This window comes from Aplidium turbinatum, chromosome 1 (assembly GCF_918807975.1).
Source record: "Aplidium turbinatum chromosome 1, kaAplTurb1.1, whole genome shotgun sequence".
NCBI classification, from domain to species: domain Eukaryota; kingdom Metazoa; phylum Chordata; class Ascidiacea; order Aplousobranchia; family Polyclinidae; genus Aplidium; species Aplidium turbinatum.
The window spans coordinates 290067-312685 of NC_137472.1; the positions used below are offsets into that span (position 1 = coordinate 290067).

A 22619-nucleotide genomic window follows, 5' to 3' on the forward strand; every position below is an offset into this window, starting at 1 on the left:
TCAAATGTAAGCACTAGGATGTCTGAGAGCTCGTCACGGATAGTTGCACAAATTAACCTACAGTTAAGACGAGAGGAGCTAAAGATCCAAGCTGAGGCCGAAGCAAGAGCTGCTGAGGCCATCGCAAGAGCTGAGGCCATACGAGCTGAGGCTGCCGCGAGAGCTGCCGAAACAAGAGCTGCTGAGGCCATCGCAAGAGCTGAGGCCATACAAGCTGAGGCCGAAGCGAGAGCTGCTGAGGCCGCCGCGAAAGCCGAAGCTAGAGCTGCTGAGTTTGCACTCAAAGACGCTCAGTTGAGGGCCGAACAACGTAAAGAGGCAGTTTTAGCTGAATATCGTTCTGAGTTGGGCTCCCGGCGTAGCTCTAGGAAGGGCTCTTCTAAGCATTCCAGAAGTGAACATCAATCGCAGTTTAATTTACCTAACCTTTTCCACACGCCTGTTCAATCCGTAAGTGGACCTGTACAATCCACATGTTTTCCAGCTGTTTCAGGAGGTCTCGGGGCCGCGGCTAAGGGTCTTCCGAAGGCTGTAGAGCCAAGGTCTTCAAATTACAACCGAACTCCTCCCCCAGAGCGTGCAGGTCACGGGGCCGCCATTAGCAGTAATGCTTTGCCCCCTTCACAGTTTTCAGCGCCGCTAGTTTTTGATCGCCCAGCTACACGTAATTTGGGTGGTTGTGAGAGGCGTATCGTGTCTCTTGATTTTAACGTATGTGAGGATCGTGATCGGGCTGTGCATGTGACTGAGCCCACTCAGCCCCTTAAGGGATATAGCTTGTCTTCTCCCGCTAAATCGAGTTCTCAACAGCAGGATTGCTTTTTTGAATACCAAAATAGTAGGACGTTCTTCGATAAGGCGGCCTTGATTGGTTACGATGGTAATAATATGCCATTTGTCTTCTTTAAAAATCGTGTTATGGCCTTGATGGCAGCTTCGCCCTTTAAGGGAACTCGTTTGACTTTGTTGCAAGCAGCTTGTGTTAGAACAGCTGCACAAACGATTGCTAATTTGGTTTCCGACACTCCTGGCTTGTCAGAGGAAGACAGGATAGAAATGTCGTTAGCTCGCTTGTCCCAACGTTTTGGAGTTCGTGGAGGTCTTTTCGCAGAACCAGAAATTAGAAAGTATCGCTATGGTAGCAAATTGACTTCTATCTCTTCCAGTGATTTGAAAGAGTTTAAAGATGAATTGTCGCAGTGTTTGCTTTACGCGAAAGCTTATGGTCAGCGTGATAAATTAGAAGGACGTTTTGTTTTGGATTTGGCTAAGCGAATCCCGTTTGACGCTAAGCAGCGTTATCTTGACTTTTTAGGTGATCAGTATGGTAGCACTGAGGAACCTACTTTTCAGAGTTTGTTTGATTTTGTAGTACGGGAGGAAACGCGCAAGTCGACTGATTTTAGCATTATGCTAATGGGCGATTCTGGTGAGTCGCAGCATTTTAAAAAGTTTGGCAAAGGAAAATTGCCTTCATGTCCAGTTAGGCAGACGTCTGTAAAACCCCATGATAATGTCATGTCAGGAAGTTCGCAGTACTCGACTGCTGTTGGCGCACCGCGCGGCGGTGTGGCCAGACGTAGAGACATACCGGCATGTTTTTGTTGTTCATCACGTGGTCAAGTTGAATATCATTTTTTGTCTAATTGTAAAGAATTTTTGCGCTTGACACCTAAAGGTCGGAGAGATGTCATTGTGAAAGCTGGCAAATGCTTGAATTGTTTGCGCCAGCATATGGTTAAGGACTGTAATCATGCAAACAACTGTCGTCAGTGTGGGCCTAACAACGATAGGAAACACTATTTTCTTCTGCATGATTTTTATGTGACGTCACGTGATTCTCTGGATTCGGTCGGTAAAGATGATGCTGGTGCCAGAGTTCCTGTGCGTAATGTTAAGATTGGAAATGTTAAAGCAGCCTTTAACCGCATTACTGCTGCTCGTGTTTTGAATCCAATGACTGGCAAATCGAAGTTGGTGTATTGTCAGCATGATCCTGGTTCGCAGTTGACCTTTGTTTCGAGTGACTTGGTGTGCGAACTTGGCCTTAAACCGTATGATAAAGCGTCGTTTAAAATGGATACTCTGGCTGGTCAGAAACCTACTTGTGCTGATCTTGTTAAACTCAACATCCAGTCGTTAGAGACTGATGAACTGTTTTGTGATATAACCTCGGTGGTTAACCCAGCTTGGGCTGACGATGTTAAAACTTTACCTCATAAACAAGATTTAAGTGGTTTCCGTCATTTTCATGACGTGAATATGTTTCATTTGAATGATTGTAGTACTGTAGATGTACTGATTGGCAATGACAACGCTTATTTGATGTGGGCAAAAGAAGAACGTGTTGGTGAAAATCGCAGTGAACCGCATGCTTTACTCACTCCTCTCGGTTGGTTGGCTTGTGGTGGTAAGTCACCCTTAGTTGAAAGCGTTGCTAAAGTGTGCAGAGTGCAGACGTCTTCAGAGTCGGATGTCATCTCTGGCTTTCAGCGTAAAATTGAGTCTCGCGATATGGAAATAGCAGACCTGAATAAAGTCATTCAGGATTTGACTTTGCAAAATGAAACCTGTGAATTGTCTCGCAATGATATTTTGGCTAGAGAACTTGTCGAACCGAATATTGAGTTGAAAGATGGTCGATTTGAGATACCTGTTCCGTTGAAGGAAGATATTGATCTACTTAACAATTTTGTGTTGGCGTCAGATAGAGCTGCTGCTTTAAGAAAGAAAGCTTTAAAACAACCTGAACTTCGTGATTTCCTTACTGACACCATGAAAGATCTTAAATCTAATGGCTATATTGAGCGTGCGGGTGAAGCAGGAAATGTCAAGGGATTTGAATGGTATTTACCATACTTTGTGACGTCACAATTAAAAAAGCGCATTGTTTACGATGGCAAGTCTGAATTTCGAGGAACTTGTGTTAATGATGTAATGTTTTCGGGTCCTGATTTGTTAAACTCTCTGGCAGATCTCTTGGCTAGATTGCGGCTTGGCAGATTTGGTTTCGTGGCCGATATAACCAAGTACTTTTTTCACATTTTGGACTCTTCAATTCGTAAGCCCAATTTTATTGAACTGCTTACGTACACAGGTAGTGCCGTTCGGATCGTGAACGAACGCCCTTTGGTACCTTTGAGTGACGACCCTAGGGATTTTACTGTCATCACCCCTGCCTCACTTTTGACCCCATACTTAGACCCATACTGTGCTGTTGGGCAACCACATGATCGTGACCAATTAAGAAGGGATTATCGGTTCAATTTGTCACTTTCTCAGCAGTTTTGGAGTAAATGGATCGATTTCTACTTGCCAGGTCTTCAGGGCCGGAAAAAATGGCTAAAAATGGCCGAGAATTTGGAGCCTGGTCAACTTGTAGTGGTAGGTTCTCTCCAAGACATTGGTAAACGTGGGAAGTATCAACTTGGGAGGGTGCATGAGGTAGTTCCACAAATTAGGAAAGGGAAGCCTGTAGTTCGTAGAGCCAAAGTTGCCGTCTGCAACTATGATGAGAGTACGGGGAAAGTGAAAGTAGACTACGTGTTGAGGGATATTTCGTGCCTCGCCCCCGTAAAGAACACCTAAGTGTTAGGGTTTGAGCCTGGTTTTGTCTGCGGTAGCCGACCCTTGTCTGAGCCCGGAACAGTCGGTTATTATCGCAACTATTGTTGATAGCATCATTTTAGCGTGTACCTATGGTACCAATTTCATGTATCGTCGTGTTTATTCGTATTGCTGTTCATTCTTTGCATGCCCTTTGTATTTGCGTATTAACTTAAACGTGAGTGATTCAAACAATTAGTGTATCATGTGTTTTTATTCATTGGCTCACAATTGTCGTCAATTCTTTTTTAGTTATGCCATGCCAGACTGTCATAACTAGGGGCCGCTATGTTCCCGACAATTTTCACCTGTTCAAACGTCATATAAAAACAGTTCAAGTCTTCTGAATATTACGTCATGGAAGTTGCTGGAAAGTGTTCCAAAATTGCACCATCGTTAATAAGACTTGTGTCAGACCTGTTTGGGCCTGTTTAAACATGAATGCATTGGTTCACTAGCTCGAACACCTGTTTTGAATTGCGTGACAATGTCTTTCTATTGCGTCACAGTTATTTTCTACGTGAATTTGAGATATTGATATCTATTCTGGTCATTCGTAAAATGATTGTTTGAAAGTTGGCCGCACATTTAACTGTTGGCTTAGTGCTTGCTAGCTGGACAAAGGTTCCGTCTTTTAACCAAGTAATTTGTATTGTAGTGACAGTTTTTAGGTGTACGGCGTTACACCCCCTCGTTTTCGGTAGCCTCGGGCTAATTTTACTGGAATACACTTTGAATAGACGTTTCGAAAGTGTGTTTATTTTTGGGTCATTGCATGCAGACGAACGGATTTGGGAATCTTACGTTACAATTTTCCCACGAAGAGATTATGGTTTACCGCTGTGACCAGGTATGCAAGTAAGTAGGCGGCTTGGTAGCCTACATAAGAGGTGAAGGCATGTTATGCAAGTAAGTAGGCTTCTTGATACCCTATATAAATGGTGAAGGCATGGTATGTAAGTACAGTAAGTAGGCTACTTGGTAGCCTATATAAATGGTTAAGGCATGGTATGCAAGTAGCTTATAAGTACTTGGTAGCCTATATAAAAGGTGATGGCAGGGCATACAAATGCAAGTAAGTAGGCTACTTGGTAGCCTATGTAAAAACGGTAAAGGCATGGTATGCAAGTAGGCTAAGTAGACTTCTTGGTAACCTATATAAAAGGTGAAGGCATGGTAGGTAAGTAAGTAGGTTATTTGGTGATGGCAGGGCATACAAATGCAAGTAAGTAGGCTACTTGGTAGCCTATGTAAAAACGGTAAAGGCATGGTATGCAAGTAGGCTAAGTAGACTTCTTGGTAACCTATATAAAAGGTGAAGGCATGGTATGCAAGTAAGTAGGCTATTTGGTAGCCTATATAAAAGGTGAAGGCATGGTATGTAAGTAAGTAGGCCACTTGGTAGCCTATATAAATGGTAAAGGCATGGTATGCAAATAGGCTACTTAGTAGCCTATTTAAAAGGTGAAGGCATAGTATGTAAATAAGTAGGCTACTTGATTGGTGGTATGACAGTCTGACATGGCATAACTAAAAAAGAATTGACGACAATTGTGAGCCAATGAATAAAAACACACGATAGACAAATTGTTTGAATCACTCACGTTTAAGTTAATACGTAAATGCAAAGGGCATGCAGAGAATGAACAGCAATACGAATAATACACGACGATACATGAAATTGGTACCATAGGTACACGCTAAAATGACGCTATACACAATAAATTGTTGCGATAAGAACCGACTGTTCTGGGCTCAGACAAGTGTCGGCCACCGCAGACAAAACCAGGCTCAAACCCTAACACTTAGGTGTTCTTTACGGGGGCGAGGCACGAAATATCCCTCAACACGTAGTCTATTTTCACTTCCCCCGTACTCTCATCATAGTTGCAAACGGCAACTTTGGCTCTACGAACCACAGGCTTCCCTTTCCTAATTTGTGGGACCACCTCATGCACCCTCCCAAGTTGATACTTCCCACGTTTACCAATGTCTTGGAGAGAACCCACCACTATAAGTTGACTAGACTCCAAATTCTCGGCCATTTTTAACCATTTTTTCCGGCCCTGAAGCCCTGGCAAGTAAAAATCTATCCATTTGCTCCAAAACTGCTGAAAAAGTGACAAATTGAACCGATAATCCCTTCTTAGTTGGTCACGATCATGTGGTTGCCCAACAGCACAGTATGGGTCTAAGTATGGGGTCAAAAGTGAGGCAGATTGCCAATTGCTGAAGTATCAGGCGTGCTTTTAGAAAAAATGGCGCTCCAAAGCCTAGCGGATCAAAATTTTGTCCAAGCTGACTGAGCATACTTCGGCGCGTGTGTTTAGCTAAGGGCTTTAAGGAACATGCGATACGCATCTCGTCAGACTCGGTTTGCCACACACAACCCAATGTCTTCGCTGATGGCAAAGTCATATCATCAGTCTGAAAGTCCACATCACGAATCAAAGGTGAGAGCATCTCATTATCCAAATTTGACAAGACAATCATAGCCTCCTTGTTAGCACTCCACTTAACAAGTTTAAACCCACGGCTATCAAACAAAGCAATTGATTCATGAGTGATTTGCTGAGCTTCCTCTAAGCTATCAGCCGAAAATATAAAATCATCCATGTACATATTATTTGCAATATTGCAGAGTGTCAGGTCACCAGCACTGCTGGGATTCTGCTCGATCATTTTCTTTATAGCCAAGCAAGCGATATATGGGCTACTCTTTATTCCCCAAGGGTGTACACAAAAACGAAAGGGTACCATCCTACCACTCCAAGGTCATTATCTTCAAACCACAATATACGAAACAAATCCCTTTGCGACTCAGGTAACTTTATTTGAAAGAAGCATTTAGTCACATCAGCCATGAGACCAAATCTACCAAGCCGAAATCTAGCCAAGACATCTACAAGAGGGTTTAACAAGTCAGGACCCGAAAACATTACATCATTAACACAAGTTCCTCGAAATTCAGACTTGCCATCGTAAACAATACGCTTTTTTAATTGTGACGTCACAAAGTATGGTAAATACCACTGAAATCCTTTTACATTTCCTGCTTCACCAGCACGCTCAATATAGCCCTTAGATTTAAGATCTTTTATGGTGTTGGTAGGGAAATCACGAAGTTCAGGTTGTTATAAAGCCTTCTTTCTTAAAGCAGCAGCTCTATCTGACGCCAACACAAAATTGTTAGGTAAATCAATATCTTCCTTCAACGGTACAGGTATCTCAAATCGACCATCTTTCAACTCAATATTCGGTTCAACATGTTCTCTAGCCAAAATATCATTGCGAGACAATTCACAAGTTTCATTTTGCAACGTCAAATCCTGAATGACTTTATTCAGGTCTGCTATTTCCATATCACGAGACTCAATTTTACGCTGAAAGCCAGAGATGACATCCGACTCTGAAGACTTTTGCACTCTGCACACGTTAGCAACGCTTTCATCTAAGGGTGACTTACCACCACAAGCCAACCAGCCGAGAGGAGTGAGCAAAACATGCGGTTCACTACGATTTTCACCAACACGCTCTTCTTTGGCCCACATCAAATAAGCGTTGTCGTTGCCAATCAGTACATCTACAGTACTACAATCATTCAAATGAAACATATTCACGTCATGAAAATGACGAAAACCATTTAAATCCTGCTTATGTGGTAAAGTTTTAACATCGTCAGCCCAAGCTGGGTTAACCACCGAAGTTATATCACAAAACAGTTCATCTGTCTCTAACGACTAGATGTTGAGTTTAACAAGATCAGCACAAGTAGGTTTCTGACCAGCCAGAGTATCCATTTTAAACGACGCTTTGTCATACTGTTTAAAGCCAAGTTTGCAGACCAAATCACTCGAAACAAATGTCAACTGCGAACCAGGATCATGCTGACAATACACCAACTTCGATTTGCCAGTCATTGGATTCAAAACACGAGCAGCAGTAATGCGGTTAAAGGCTGCTTTAACATTTCCAATCTTAACATTACGCACAGGAACTCTGGCGCCAGCATCATCTTTACCGACCGAATCCAGAGAATCACGTGACGTCACATAAAAATCATGCAGAAGAAAATAGTGTTTCCTATCGTTGTTAGGGCCACATTGACGACCGTTGTTTGCATGAACGCAATCCTTAACCATATGCTGGAGCAAACAATTCAAGCATTTGCCAGCTTTCACAATGACATCTCTCCGATCTTTAGGTGTCAAGCGCAAAAATTCTTTACAATTAGACAAAAAATGATATTCAACTTGACCACGTGACGAACAATAAAAACATGCCAGTATGTCTCTACGTCTGGCCACACCACCGCGCGGTGCGCCAACAGCAGTCGAGTACTGCGAACTCCCTGAAATCACATTATCATGGGGTTTTACAGACGTCTGCCTAACCGGACATGAAGGCAATTTTCTTTTGCCAAACTTTTTAAAATGCTGCGACTCACCAGAATCGCCCATTAGCATAATGCTAAAATCAGTCGACTTGCGCGTTTCCTCCCGTACTACAAATTCAAACAAACTCTGAAAAGTAGGCTCATCAGTACCACCATACTGATCACCTAAAAAGTCAAGATAACGCTGCTTAGCGTCAAACGGGAGTCGTTTAGCCAAATCCAAAACAAAACGTCCTTCCAATTTGTCACGCTGACCATAAGCTTGCGCGTAAAGCAGACACTGCGACAATTCATCTTTAAACTCTTTCAGATCACTGGAAGAGGTCGAAGTCAATTTGCTACCATAGCGATACTTTCTAATTTCCGGTTCGGCGAAAAGACCTCCACGAACCCCAAAACGCTGGGACAAGCAAGCTAACGACATTTCTATCCTGTCTTCTTCTGACAAGCCAGGAATGTCGGAAACCAAATTAGCAATCGTTTGCGCAGCTGTTCTAACACAAGCTGCTTGTAACAAAGTCAAACGAGTTCCTTTGAAGGGTGAAGCTGCTATTAAGGCCGTAACACGATTTTTAAAGAAGATAAATGGCATATTATTACCATCGTAACCAATCAAGGCCGCCTTATCGAAAAACGTCCTACTATTTTGGTATTCAAAAAAGCAATCCTGTTGTTGAGAACTCGATTTAGCGGGAGAAGATAAGCTATATCCCTTAAGGGGCTGAGGGGGCTCAGTCACATGCACAGCCCGATCACGATCCTCACACACGTTAAAATCAGGAGACGCGTTACGCCTCTCACAATCACGCAAATTACGTGTAGCTGGGCGATCAAAAACTAGCGGCGCAGAAAACTGTGAAGGGGACAAAGCATTACTGCTAATGGCGGCCCCGTGACCTGCACGCTCTGGGGGAGGAGTTCGGTTATAATTCGCAGGCCTTGGCTCTACAGCCTTCGGAAGACCCTTAGCCGCGGCCCCGAGACCTCCTGAAACAGCTGGAAAGCTTGTGGATTGCACTGGTCCACTTACAGATTGAACAGGCGCCTGGAAAAGGTTAGGTAAATTAAACTGCGATTGATGTTCACTTCTGGAATGGCTAGAAGAGCCCTTCTTAGAACTACGCCGGGAGCCCAACTCTGAACAATATTCAGCTAAAACTACCTCTTTACGTTGTTCAGCCCTCAACTGATCGTCTTTGAGCGCGAACTCAGCAGCTCTAGCTTCGGCTCTCGCGGCGGCCTCAGCAGCTCTTGCTTCGGCCTCAGCTTGTATCTGGAGCTCCTCTCGTCTTAGCTGTAGGTTAATTTGTGCAAGTATCCGAGACGAACTCGTAGACATCTTAGTGCTTACATTTGAGGCGCTATCTTCAGGATGTATGTCAGCATCCAACCTATCTGAGAACTCACTTACTTTTTGTTCGAAGTTATTTTTTAACGAGTTAAATTCGGGGTCTACCCTATCACGAAGTTCTGCCAAGATTGCAGAGTTAAAAATTTTAGTCAAAAGAGCATGGAAATGCCGTAAATCCTCTTCCAAAGTAGAGAACTTAGATCTAAAAATTAACAGTTCCTGCTTATCACTCAAAGAACCTAGGGCTACAGAAAGTTCCCCAATTTGAGTCAAAATATCCCTTCTAAGATGCCGGGCCTCTCGAACTGACTTAGCCTCATCGTTACTGGGTCCCTCCCCAGAATGGCCTGCCCGACCGCAAAGAACATCATCAGGCTTAAACTCAGTCGAGTCGACAGCGGCCGAGTCCCTGTCTCCACCGAGTGTAGACATATTAAATGTTGGGGCTAAATTTAACAATTAAAAAATTAAGTTACACAAACACACAAAATTAAGTTATAAAAAACTTAACTGCAAAGACCGTAAAAAATACAAAAAGAATTTAAATGCACAATACCGTAGTTGTTGGGGTATATAAAGTCCTAAAGTTCCACACAACTTGCTTGGATTCGTTCACTTGAATCTTCAAGCACAGATCGATTGTCTTTAATCTTTTTTCTTCAAATGAATGTCAATGTTGTTTTTTCTTCAGAACCAACAAAGAAACGCCTTTAATTTTTAACTTGAAGTTCTTCAGTACGAACTGAGAAGAAAAGTCTTTAATTTTCTTTGTTTTTGTAGACTACCAACCAACAAGATCTTCTTTTATGATTTCTTTGCTTCAGTACCAAACACTAGACAGAGTAACGTCTTTTATTTTTTTTATGGTCACAGCGGTAAACCATAATCTCTTAGTGGAAAAATTGTAACATAAGATTCCCGAATCCGTTCGTCTGTATGTAATGACCGAAAGAGAAACACTCCTTTGAAACGTCTATTCAAAATTGTATTTCTGTAAAATTAGCCACCAGGCTGTCGAAATTGGATGCAACGCCGTACACCACTAAAACTTGTCACTACAGAACAGATTACTTAGATAAACGACGGAAAATTTGTCCAGCTAGCAAGCACCAAACAAACCAGTTAAATATGCGACCGACTTCCAACAAACAATTTTACGAATGACCAGAACGATTTGCAATATTTCAAAGGCACGTCAGCAGTTTCTGTGACGCAATAATGAAAGACAATTATGAAGTCATTCAAACAGGTGTTCAATGCGGCTGATGCAATATTTTGTCAGTCTAGGAACAATGATCCGAGATTGCATCATTTTTAGGACAAATTCCATGACGCAACACGACAAGATTCAATAGACCATATCAGTTTTTATATGACGTTTGATTCGGTGAATAATTGTCGGGACAGGTGGCCTATATAAATGGTGAAGGCATGGTATGCAAGTAGCCTAAGTACTTGGTAGCGTATATAATAAAAGGTGATGACAGGGTATGCAAGTAAGTAGGCTACTTGGTAGCCTATATAAAAGGCGAAGGCATGATATGCACGTAAGTCGGTTTCTTGGTAGCCTATATAAAAGGTGAAGGCACGGTATGTAAGTAAGTAGGCTACTTAGTAGCCTATATGGCCTATAAAAAGTGAAGTCAGGGTATATGGACGACACAGATATTAGATAATTATCAGTGCTCAGTGAAAGCAGAATAGATAGGGTGTTACCCTACTGACTGAAGCAAGTACCATAATTGGGTTCTGTTTCAATGAAACATATAATCATAATAGTGAAGTGAAGGGATGTTTAAAACACAATTCGCGATTTATTACAGGTATTCAGGACAGTAATTTGTAATAGTGCTAGTGGTAGCCTACCAGTCGTATTTTACGTTGATTGATTGAATGCAAATAATGACAACATACTAGTTGCTCCGGTGGAGTCAGCAGAAACTCACTGAGCCATCAATTCTACGCGATTTTAGCATCCAACAGCTCACAGAGCTTTTCGTCGAGACCGATGTTCCTACATCGATTGACAATTTTCCATGCTGCACACAAGCAGTTGAGCGCGCAGTCAAACTCGCCACCGAAGTGAACGATGAAGTCATCGGCCATGATAGTAGACATGAACTGATTCTGACGCGAACTGCTGCTCGTTGACAGCGTCCACGTTTTGAGTCAAAGAAAGAGAACGTTCTGTGATTGTTTTTGACTGTTTACGTCGTTTTGTGTATTTTTTATTTTTTTAATTACTTTTTTTTGGAAAAACAATTTTTCTTACTTTATTTGGGTGATATTGATTTTTTTGTGCGGCGTCTTCCAGCTGCCCGATCTAAAAAGGTTTTCAGGTTATTTGTTTGTGACCTAAGCCTCCTATCTGAGCCGAGTTGCTAAGTGATTTGACAAAAAAAGTGCATTGACGGCCCTCCCTATCATAGAGTGTCAAACTATGAAGAGACATTATTCATATCTATTAGTAATTGGCAACAAAACTTGCATGTTCCTCCTCACTTCACCTCTTCCGGATCTTCTCATTTTTCAACAATGTTCAAACTTTCACAAAATCCAGAAAAAGTACGCTGTTCTAAAATATTTATCAGCACCTTCCAAAACAAACCCTAAACAACTACTAGCAAGCCTAAAATCATTCAATCAAAATAGGATGATGCAATACTGAGTCATTCAAAGCGATGTCCTTTTAAAAGGACACCGGCCGTAAATGGGTTAAAAAAAGTAACTTACACGAGACATCAACACACAGGAAGGTATGTAAACATCCGAAAAATGTAACTAATTTGTTTAGTTCACACTTTGTCAAGCTTCCAGAAACTCGAATAAAAAGAGATATACTAGACAAATAAAAACTGCACCAAAGATAAACAAGAGATTCTTTATGGAATTATACTTTTCAGACCAAAATTTATCTTCTTTCTGGATCATATCAGAAGATATACGCGGAAGGAAACCATATGCGGTTATAAGAAGTGACGCTATGCTTCCTCAAAGTATACAAGGAGAATGGAGTATGGGTGATTCCAAAACTATCAACATCACCATCAGCAACTACGGTACGCTTGTATTTTCAATGTTTTGTAATGGATACACATGAATACTTGAATTCAAGTTGTATGAATACGTGAATGCAAGTTGTTTGAATAATTAAATACTTGAATGCGAGTTGTATGAGTACTAGAATGCGAGTTGTATGAATACTTGAATACGAGTTGTATGAATACTTGAATGCGAGATGTATGAATTCTTGAATGCGAGTTGTATGAATACTTGAATGTGAGTTGTATGAATACTTGAAGTCGAGTTTTACCGTATACGTTTCTGCAAATATCATCGCTTCCAGGCTAGTGCAGAACGGGGTTTACAAGACATGGGACTGCAAGGCATCCCGCCTTGTTGCCAAGGAAGTTCCTGACCTGTGGCGAGAAGTAGAAACAAGGTAACAAACACCACAAGAAGAAACAATCTCTGGAGACTTCACTCCAGAGGAATTCGCCACCGCTTTCAACCTCGTGAAATCACACAAGTCTCCATGGCCGAATAAGATTTGCCCTTCCATGTAGGCCATGCCCATAACCGTATCTGTTACTGTTTCGTCTTGGCGGCAAGAGTTACTGGCCGAGACCATCAGGTCTACGTCTCTCTTATTGCTAATTACTCCGTCGGCTTATATCAAATAACAACGGGAAAAAGTATGCCGTTGGTCAAAAGCCTTATCTATCACTTCAATTAATTTATTTCGCAAAATATATTCGTGATTGTGTATTTTAGGTAGAAAAGGTGATAAAGACTCGGTTTTTGACCTATTTTCGCCATTTCTTGATCAAATTTCTCAGTTCACTTTTTATTTTGAAAGTCTTCTTGCGTTGAACACAGAATTTCATCAATTTTTTTTTCCCGTTTTTGTGCAAACAGTATTCCATGCACTTTTTGCACTACAAAGCAATTTGCGCAAATAACAAATTACCTTCCTAATTATTGTCTGCCAGCAAAGAATGACTCATAACGCGTCAGATCGCGACTCCCTACCCAGACAGCAAAATCGACATTGAATCAATGTAAAACTGACGGATTTTACTTCCTGGGTAAAGAATGGAATTTTAGCGCCGCTGACAAACACAAAATGAAACCGCACGCTAATAGTCAACTGTCAATCAAGCTATTGAATATCAGCAAATTTATTGCATTTCATAACTGGCTGTGACAAAAGGTTTATTGTGAACTTCACAATTATCCGATACCAACTAATCGGGATTAAAAGTTGGGGCAAGAAAAAAAAGTAAAAGACAAGAAATCTCAGGTTTCTAGCGTCACTGCTTTTATGTGAAATTGCTGAATTAGCAGAGGGCGAGACCATAGGGCCTACGCCAGTAACAGGTACGGTTAAGTCCTGGTTACGTCGATTCCTTTCTTCCTGCATGCACCACCTCACAATCCCAAAAATCAAAAAAAGTCTTTTATTAGTTGCGATCCCTAAGCCTCACAAGCCACCAGAGGACCCAAAGAGTTATCACCCGATATCCCTCTGTGTTCCTTTCAAAATCCTCGGAAGGCTGATCTATGCCTGTGTCAACCCAATCGTCGACCCGCTCCTTCCAAAAGACAAAGCAGGGGTTCGGCTCGGAAAATCCACCATAGATCAGGTTAAACTCTTGACCAAAGATATCGAGGAGTGCTTTGAAACAAAAAAGAAGGCCGTTGTTATCTTTATAGATCTTGCAGCTGCTTATATGACACCATATGGCATCGCGGCCTTACTTGCAAGCTGCTTCGCCTGCTTCCTCACCGACATATGGTCCATATGATTATGGAACTCGTCAGGAATCGAAGCTTCACTTTCACCACGGCCAACTCACGGCGAATCAGACTGAAACGTATGAAAAACGGCGTTCCACAGGGATTGGTCCTGGCTCCACTTCTTTTCAACATTTACATCCACGACCTGCCAACCACGGTCTCCGCAAAATACGCTTATGCGGACGACCTGGCAATTCTCCACTCCACAAAGTCGTAGGAAAATCTAGAAGACACTTTGAGCCAGGACATGAAAACCCTTTCAGCTTATCTTCAGAATTGCTGACTGAAACTCAGCGAAACCAAAACTGTGGCAGCAGCTTTCCACCTACACAATCGGGAAACTGATCTTGAGCTACATGTCCAGAACAACAAAAAACTCTGTCCTTCTGCCACGAACCAAAGCACCTTGGGGTGACACTGGACAGATCGCTCACGTACCGCCACCATTTGGTGTCACTGCGCAAGAGACTGACATCCCGCACTGAGCTATTCAAGCCCCTGGCAGGCTCCAGCTGGGAGGGCGATGGCGGACACTTTGTATATGGCAGCCTTAGCCCTTGTCTACTCTTCAGCAGAGCACCGTGCACCTGTTTGGTGCCGCAATGCTCACTGCCATAATATCGACACTCCCGTCAACAGTGCCATGCGAAAAATAACCGGGTGCTCGCGTCCCACAACATTGGACAATCTTCCTATTTTTGCTGACATCCAACCCTCTGAGCTTCGTCGCGAAGAAGCCACTCTGTATCTCGGTCGACGGGCACTGGAGCCCAATCATTATCACCAAAGAGATCTGCTCTTCCAATCGAGCACTCCTTTTGACTGAAATCAATACACCCATTTGTGCCAGTCGCTCAATTTCTGATCAACGAAGCTGTTTTTGTTTGTCGTATCCAGGCTTACAGCCGGTGGTTGAAGATTGAGATTAAGCGGACGGGAAGGCAAGGAAGCCAATCTTCGTGTCCACCTTCAGGCATGCCTTTAAGTGTCCTGTCACAGACACAACCGCATGCTCTTGAGCGGTGTCGAACCGGCGCCCTTTCGATTGCCGTTCCAGTGTTCTCACCACTCGGCTATGCAGCCGACAAAAAAAACAAAAACGAAGCTGATGAACAAGACATATTCGCCGGCTTGGTCGGACCATAAATGTAATTCTGAATGGAAGTCAGGTACTACCAGACTCCATTCGTTAATCTCTGACACCGACGCCCCGTTGGCCTGACACTACAGAGACAGGCATGGGTGCGTCTCTACCGTCTCCGTACGGGCATCGGGCTTTTCCGCTCAACCATGCATTGATGGGGAATGGCCTCTTCCTCCTCCTGTGAATGTGGTGCCAAAGAACAGACCGCAGACCACATCATCAATGACTGTACCATCTTCAAGCCACCTAACGGAGTGGAAGGTTTGCGTGTCATGGATGACGAAACCAAAGACTGGATGCTCTCTAGTAGCCTTCCAGTGTAGTCCGGGAACATCGTAAATCTGGGGTGGTAAAGGATAGACCCTCGGTCCCAGAAGCTCACACAAAGACGACGACGACGACCACGGCGACTGTCTACAGTCTTGCTTCTATTTTAAATAGATGCAATCAAACAAAGTTATGATTATTTAATTTAGATGCACTACGTGTTTGTGTAACACCAGACTATCAAACGGCAATTCATCGAACGAAATTTCAACGAAAGACAAAGTCATCGAACAATATTTCAACAAACGACAGTACATCAAACGACGGTTTTGCTTACATACCTTCCAGTCCTGCCATACACTTGCAAATACTTGAATCTAAGCACATGACTGGATGAGAGCTTATATGCTTCGATCAGATATTGGTGCAATATTAGTAGGCGTTTGAAAGAGCATTTGGTTAAAAATGATTGCATGCTTAAATGTTAACACCTGCTTGAATATGAGGACACATTAAAAGTGAGCACATGTTTTTATATAAGCAGATGCATAAAAGTTTCCAGAAGCTTGAACGCGACAGCATTGTTGAAAGTAGATGTATTCTTATGGTTGCAGGCACGTGGGGTCATTGGACAGTTTCGAGAAAATGCAATCAATCGTGTGGCGGAGGAGTGGAATTGAGACTCAGGAGATGCAATGAAGGCAACAAACCAGGATCCATCTTTTGTCCTGGTTCCTCACTACAAACCAGACCCTGCAACACAAAGCGATGCAAATCAAGTAATTTAACGTAACAAAAGAGCACAGCTTTTTTACTCCATTTACAAGTTAGGTTCATCAAATGTAACATTATACACCATGTAAAAACAGAGAGAGACTGTTCACCAGGCATTTGATAATTAAAGTAACTTGCGTTCTTCTGGTGACTATTTACTAGACTACCTCCTGATGTTAAAGACGATAACTAGCTTTTTGTATTTCTGCGTGTTTAACTCTGATTCTTGCTGCTTTACTTTATTCATTTTATCAGTATGTTTTTGTGTTGGTGTTATGTTTGGTGTTATGTTTTTGTGTTATGAAGTAAGCAACGATCATGCTGCTAAAAGCGAAACTCAATCAATTGCATAACCTTCGACTGAGCCACGAAACCCTCGCTTCATCAAAGAAAATGATGAGAATCAGTGAAAAATTCGGGCGCATCCGCGCCCAAATCTGGTACTTAAAAACTTCAAGTCCAAAAGCACCTATCCAAAGACAATCGAAAATTTGAAACTACCCGAAATGTTTACGCATCCGTACGGCAAGATGCAATCAGCAAGGCGGCAAATAAAAGACCTTATCATCTCCAAAATGATCCGTCATCTATACCGGATATCAGCCAACCAAATAAAGGAGTTATACACACTCAACGACACAATCAAGGACAAAGAACCCGGCCACGCGGATCAAATAATTCAAAGCAATAAATCAATATTCAATGACAGCAACAGCCGTAACAAAAACAGATTAAACCGGAGACTACTGAAGGACCAGCCGCATAACATGACCACGACAAAAATCAAGGGACACCTCCTCCTATCACTGACCTATCAAATTCCCTCAACGACCAAGAACAAACCCTGCTCATAAAAGGACCGAAATTTGCCATCAAGAAGCAACCAGACGAACGAACCATACAGAGCATCACAACGTCCTTCTGTAAACTGGCATACTAAGCCCGATGGAGAGAATACACTGAAAATAAGCACCGATCTACCAATGGCGACGACGATCCATCGACAAGAATACCACGGTTCCCTCGCAACGATGACCTTCACAAACCACCGCAAGCGAGTGAAGAACTAGAACACAAGCTACAAATTGCGTCAATCCAGATCCAAGACATTCTGAAAACATCTTCCGTCACAAACACACGTAGTAACCTCTCAAAGAAGGACTTTTCGACCATCAAAAGCTTAAAAGCCAAGAACATGACTTATCTTCCCAGCGACAAGGGCGGTGAATTTTGCATCATCGAAACAGAACGCTACGATGCAACGGCCCAACAACACCTGAGCGACCCAAAAGTATACAAAGCTTCAAGAATCACAAAAGCGCAACCATAGAAGGACATGGAATAATAATGAGCTTAATAGCACATGCCATGTGCTTAATAGCACATGGAAGACTATAGCCACCAAAGCTCAACTACCCCATCACGTGGCCAGATCTTACATCACCAACAACTCGAGTATGCCACAATTCTACCACCTGATCAAGACTCACAAAGAAGGATCTGACATCAAGATTTGTCCAACCGTCTCAAGTACAAACGGGCCAGCCGCCAAACTGTCACACCTAGTCTGCACCCTACTCAACCCCTTATTGAAAGAAGTTCCGGCACACCTTAAAAACAGTCAAGAACTACTCAATCAACTTAGAGACATGCCACGAGACACCCTGAAAAAATTCAACTTCCCTTCAGCCTGGATGTGACAGCAATGTACACCTCCATCCCTCGTAAGGAAGCGATCAACAACGTAATCCAAAAACTGTCGACAGGAAAAACACAACTATGCAGCCCGTTCCACCCTGAAGAGATTGGTTCCCTCCTCGAGATTATCCTTTAGAACAACGTCTTCACTTTCAAAGAGAAGTTCTATAGCCAAGTCGGCGGTTTACCAATGGGAAACGCCGTATCTGGAGTCCTCGCCATCCTCTTCATGGACACCCTAGAAAAACAGACACTGCGGAACCAAACAAACCTCACCCTCTACAGACGATACGTTGACGACACATTCTTGCTGACAGTCAACAACAAGGAAGCCCTAGCTATCCAAAACGCTCTCAACCAAGCGCACCCAGCTATTAACTTTGAAATAGAACTACCAACAACAAACAACGCCATCTCACTACTGGACTTCACCATAAAAATTGACAAAGACGGTGCAATCCACCACGAATTCTACCAGAAAAAACAAAGGCAAATCTACTCCCACACTTCAACTCGGCTCTACCCACAAGTACTAAGAAGACCATACTCTTAAACGAAATACAGAGAAGAAGGGATAGATGTTCCTCGCCCAATAAAGCAACACCACACTTGACGGAATTTGAGAAGACAATCGAAGAAAACGGATACCCCAAGGACTTTCTTAAACAACCACCCAGACGACGACGACACCAGCAAAACAGACAAACCCCCCCAGATACCATATAACCCAATACATTTTGAATTTCCATATCGTCAGACTAATAAAATAATGGCGTAACTCACTTTTTGACGAAATTGAGATATTAGTGTTTTGTAGGTCCCTAAAATGTAGAGCATCTGCCACATAATTTTCTAAGACCTACGTTAACGGGAAAGTGGTATTTTCGTAAAAATGTCAAATGGCCTAACTCAAACGCATGACTTAGGCCATTTTACAAATCTTTTGTAATCGTTTGCTGGAAGTAAAGCTTTCCTCCAACAGAGTAGATGGTCAGAAGACGGCGATCTAAATTGTACTGGAATAGAGCTTCCATTTCATCACAAGTCTAGACGATTAATTTAGCACAAAATAATTATGTTTTTTCTATTCTATGTATCGTAATCTTGGCCATTTTCAAGTAACCACCCTACTTAAATCTATCTGTTTTCTCTCTGTTTCTTTGAGAAGCTTCATTTTCCTAGCACTCTGGTAGTGCGACTTATCACCTCACACTGTGATACAGGTCAGATTTTCTCAATGCGCCGTTTCTCGGAGTCTTCTCGCACCCATGGCAGGTTTTTGTAGCAAGTCATTGTTGGATACGGTACTTATATAATTCTCAGCTTAACATCACACTTAGCGACTTCATAAGCTCGTTGCTGAGTTCTTCGCCATCATTCTTGAGTTTCACAGATGGAGGAAGGAGAACATAGAAAACATAGATTTTAAAACGTTTGAATTGACTTTTATGTGTAGGTAGCTTAAATGTGCCAAAGTGGGAAAAGAGGAAAATCACCTTTTGGTGAAATTTCTCGATGACTTGCCTACTGTAGATTCCCATTACTGTAAAAAGGTCACAATGTACAGAAAGAAGAAATTCTTGTACCCTGGAACTATACCATAACCCAACTTCATCGGCAAAACAAAGAGCTTGCTTCTTCTCTCGTTTGACTTGTAGTAGCTTAGACTGGCAATGCCTCATCGTGCAACCATGATACGGTAGTTGGGTCCAGTTGTCGAATACCAATGATTTCACCTGGGGGCCGTAAGATGGGACATTCGTGGAGTATGTGTTGCATTGTTTGTTCTGCCGCTCCGCAGACACATATTGGCGTATTATGCAACCCCCATCTAAGCAGATTAGCTCCAGTGCAGCCAACGTCACATCTGATCCTGTTCAATGTGACCCATGCCTTTTTTGAGAGGTTTGCTCCAGGAGGGATGGAGAGTGCTGGTATAACTGAAAAGTGGGGAGGGATATGTGGCAGCTCGTTCCATTCCTGGGCCCATATCTCCATGCAGCTGAAGTTCTTATCCACAATCTAAAGAGCTTGCTGAATCATCAGGAATACTACCATTGAGCACAGCCTTTTTTAGGGAAGTATTTCATAATGAGAACTTCTCCGTTTTCATCTTTGGCTCCAGCTCGTGTACGAGCATTGGTTGATTTTCAAATTGAGTTTGGATGGTGATGTCGTATGTGGCTTTGGAGGCCCAGTCTGTGATGGCAAAGACTTGGGCAAAAGGCACTGAGACGATCATTATGTATCCGCCGCCAATATGTGAAACCAGGCTGGAGGCTTCCAACTCTACCAAGCCTGTCCCCGTTACCCGTGATATCATCGCCATTGGGCTTTGTTTGGTCCAGGTCCAAATTGAAACAATTTAGGCCATTTGCTTGTATGCTTATTTACGGTGGCCGTAACTACGCGAGGGCCACGCACACACCCTTGGCCAGCTCCATGTCCATTGCGGCCCAATAACATCGAAACGTGCAGCTTCAGGGGAACTGGTTGCAACGGGCTGCCGGGTGCTCTGTTCATACCACGTAAGGGTCAGTGCGACGTGTGTGTTTCATTCAAATACAGTATTATTACCAAGGAACAATACGATGACCATATCAAGTTGAAGATTGAAGCTTGAGATAAGAAGACAAAGACAAAGAGTCCGCTAGCACAGTAAAATCCGTATGGACAATGGATTTACAGGCTGTACTTCTGTGTCCTGAAACTAAGGCAAGCAGTAGCCTATTTATGTAGCCTACTATAAAACCAAGCTGCAGGTACACAATTTTACACTATTCAATCTTGAATCAAAAGATGCTTATTGCTCTATTTGGAATGAAACAGAAAGTGATTTTCGCTGTGAAGTATTCGCTTTCTTGCAGTTTAATCATTTCGGATGGGTAATTTGTGGAAGCCCCGGTCTGGAAGAGATAGTTATTTGGAGTGATGGCTGATGGGTGTGGATATCAAAATAGAAACTCTAATGTCTCTAGTGCCTACTGTGCCTTTGCATGGAAGCATGACATCACTATTACTCAGAAGTAGGCCTACATCGTGGCTGGTCTCACTCAAATGGAGTGCGATAGCATGCACAGTAGGGTGGGCCGTCGGAAACAGATCGCTTAGCAACTCGAGTTTCTTAGGAGGTTTGTCGAGTAAATGGCGAAATCGAAAACCATTTTTTAATTGAACGCCAGGAAGACGGCGCACAACTGGGACCTAATCGGTAAATCACCCCATTCCAGGGATATTGACAGGGTTGCCATAACGTCCTTATTTCTAAGATTTGTCCTTATTTTGAAGAACTCTATCTTAGAAAATATTACTGTCCTTATTGCTAGGAAATGTCCTTCTTTTTGACTTGAGTCCTTATTTTGTCTTATTTTCAACAATTAGTGAATAAACTTAGTGGAATGACAGCCAAATCTCTACTACAGTAAAAGTAAACCTAGACCTGAGTTGTCTTGAGATGCACAAAGTATTTTTTTACGAACAATGAGTTGCTGGAACACATTGTTTCTGGCAAACAATATGGCATGTGATATATAATGGCTCGTATAAATGCTGAGGTTTGTTCAAAAACGTTTGTTTTACTTTGTATGAAAATTTAATTTTTCTGTTGTCCTTATTTTGGGGTTCATGTCGATGGCAACCCTAGATATTGCAGTGGCGTATATTCAGAGTTTGTGTGCCGCACACCCATCAAACATGGTTGATTCATCAATCATCATACAGTTAAACATGCAAGTAGGCTACTTGGTAGCCTATATAAATGGTGAAGGCAGGGTATACAAGTAGCCTATATAAAAGGTGATGGCAGGGTATACAAGTAAGTAGGCTTCTTGGTAGCCTATATAAAAGGTGAAGGTTTGGTATGCAAGTAAGTAGGCTACTTGGTGATGATGAAGGCGTATACAAGTACGATAGCCTAAGATGATGAAGGCGTATACAAGTACGGTAGCCTAAGTACTTGGTAGCCTACATAAAAGGTGATGGCAGGGTATGCAAGTAAGTAGGCTACTTGGTAGCCTATATAAATGGTGAAGGCAGGGTATACAAGTAGCCTAAGTACTTGGTAGCCTATATAAAAGGTGATGGCAGGGTATACAAGTAAGTAGGCTTCTTGGTAGCCTATATAAAAGGTGAAGGTTTGGTATGCAAGTAAGTAGGCTACTTGGTGATGATGAAGGCGTATACAAGTACGATAGCCTAAGATGATGAAGGCGTATACAAGTACGGTAGCCTAAGTACTTGGTAGCCTACATAAAAGGTGATGGCAGGGTATGCAAGTAAGTAGGCTACTTGGTAGCCTATATAAAAGGTGAAGGCATGGTATGAGCATTGCAGGTAAGGTAGATATAAAAGTGAAGGCAAGGTAATATGGACTACTCACAGTACTCAGGTATCAGGTATATATTAGTGCTCAGAGAAGGCAAACAGGTAGGGTATTGGCCTACTGACTGAAGCAAGTATAATTGGGTTCTGTTTCAGTGAAAAGTTTATTCACAATAATGGAGGGAAATTTAAAACAAAATTCGCAATTTATTACAGGTATTCAGTACAGTAATTCGTAGTGGTGGCGGTAGCCTACGTCGAAT

General features: G+C 42.5%; 1 protein-coding gene across 1 annotated transcript in view; it reads left to right on the forward strand.

Moving 5' to 3' along the window:
- The window catches only part of LOC145778495 (sushi, von Willebrand factor type A, EGF and pentraxin domain-containing protein 1-like), a 178906-nt gene that overhangs the window by 77023 nt on the left and 79264 nt on the right, over positions 1-22619 (forward strand). The window contains exons 18-19 of the mRNA XM_082589985.1: positions 12257-12412; positions 16179-16343. Coding sequence (XP_082446111.1) covers positions 12257-12412; positions 16179-16343 — 321 coding nt within the window. The remainder of the gene's footprint in view (positions 1-12256; positions 12413-16178; positions 16344-22619) is intronic.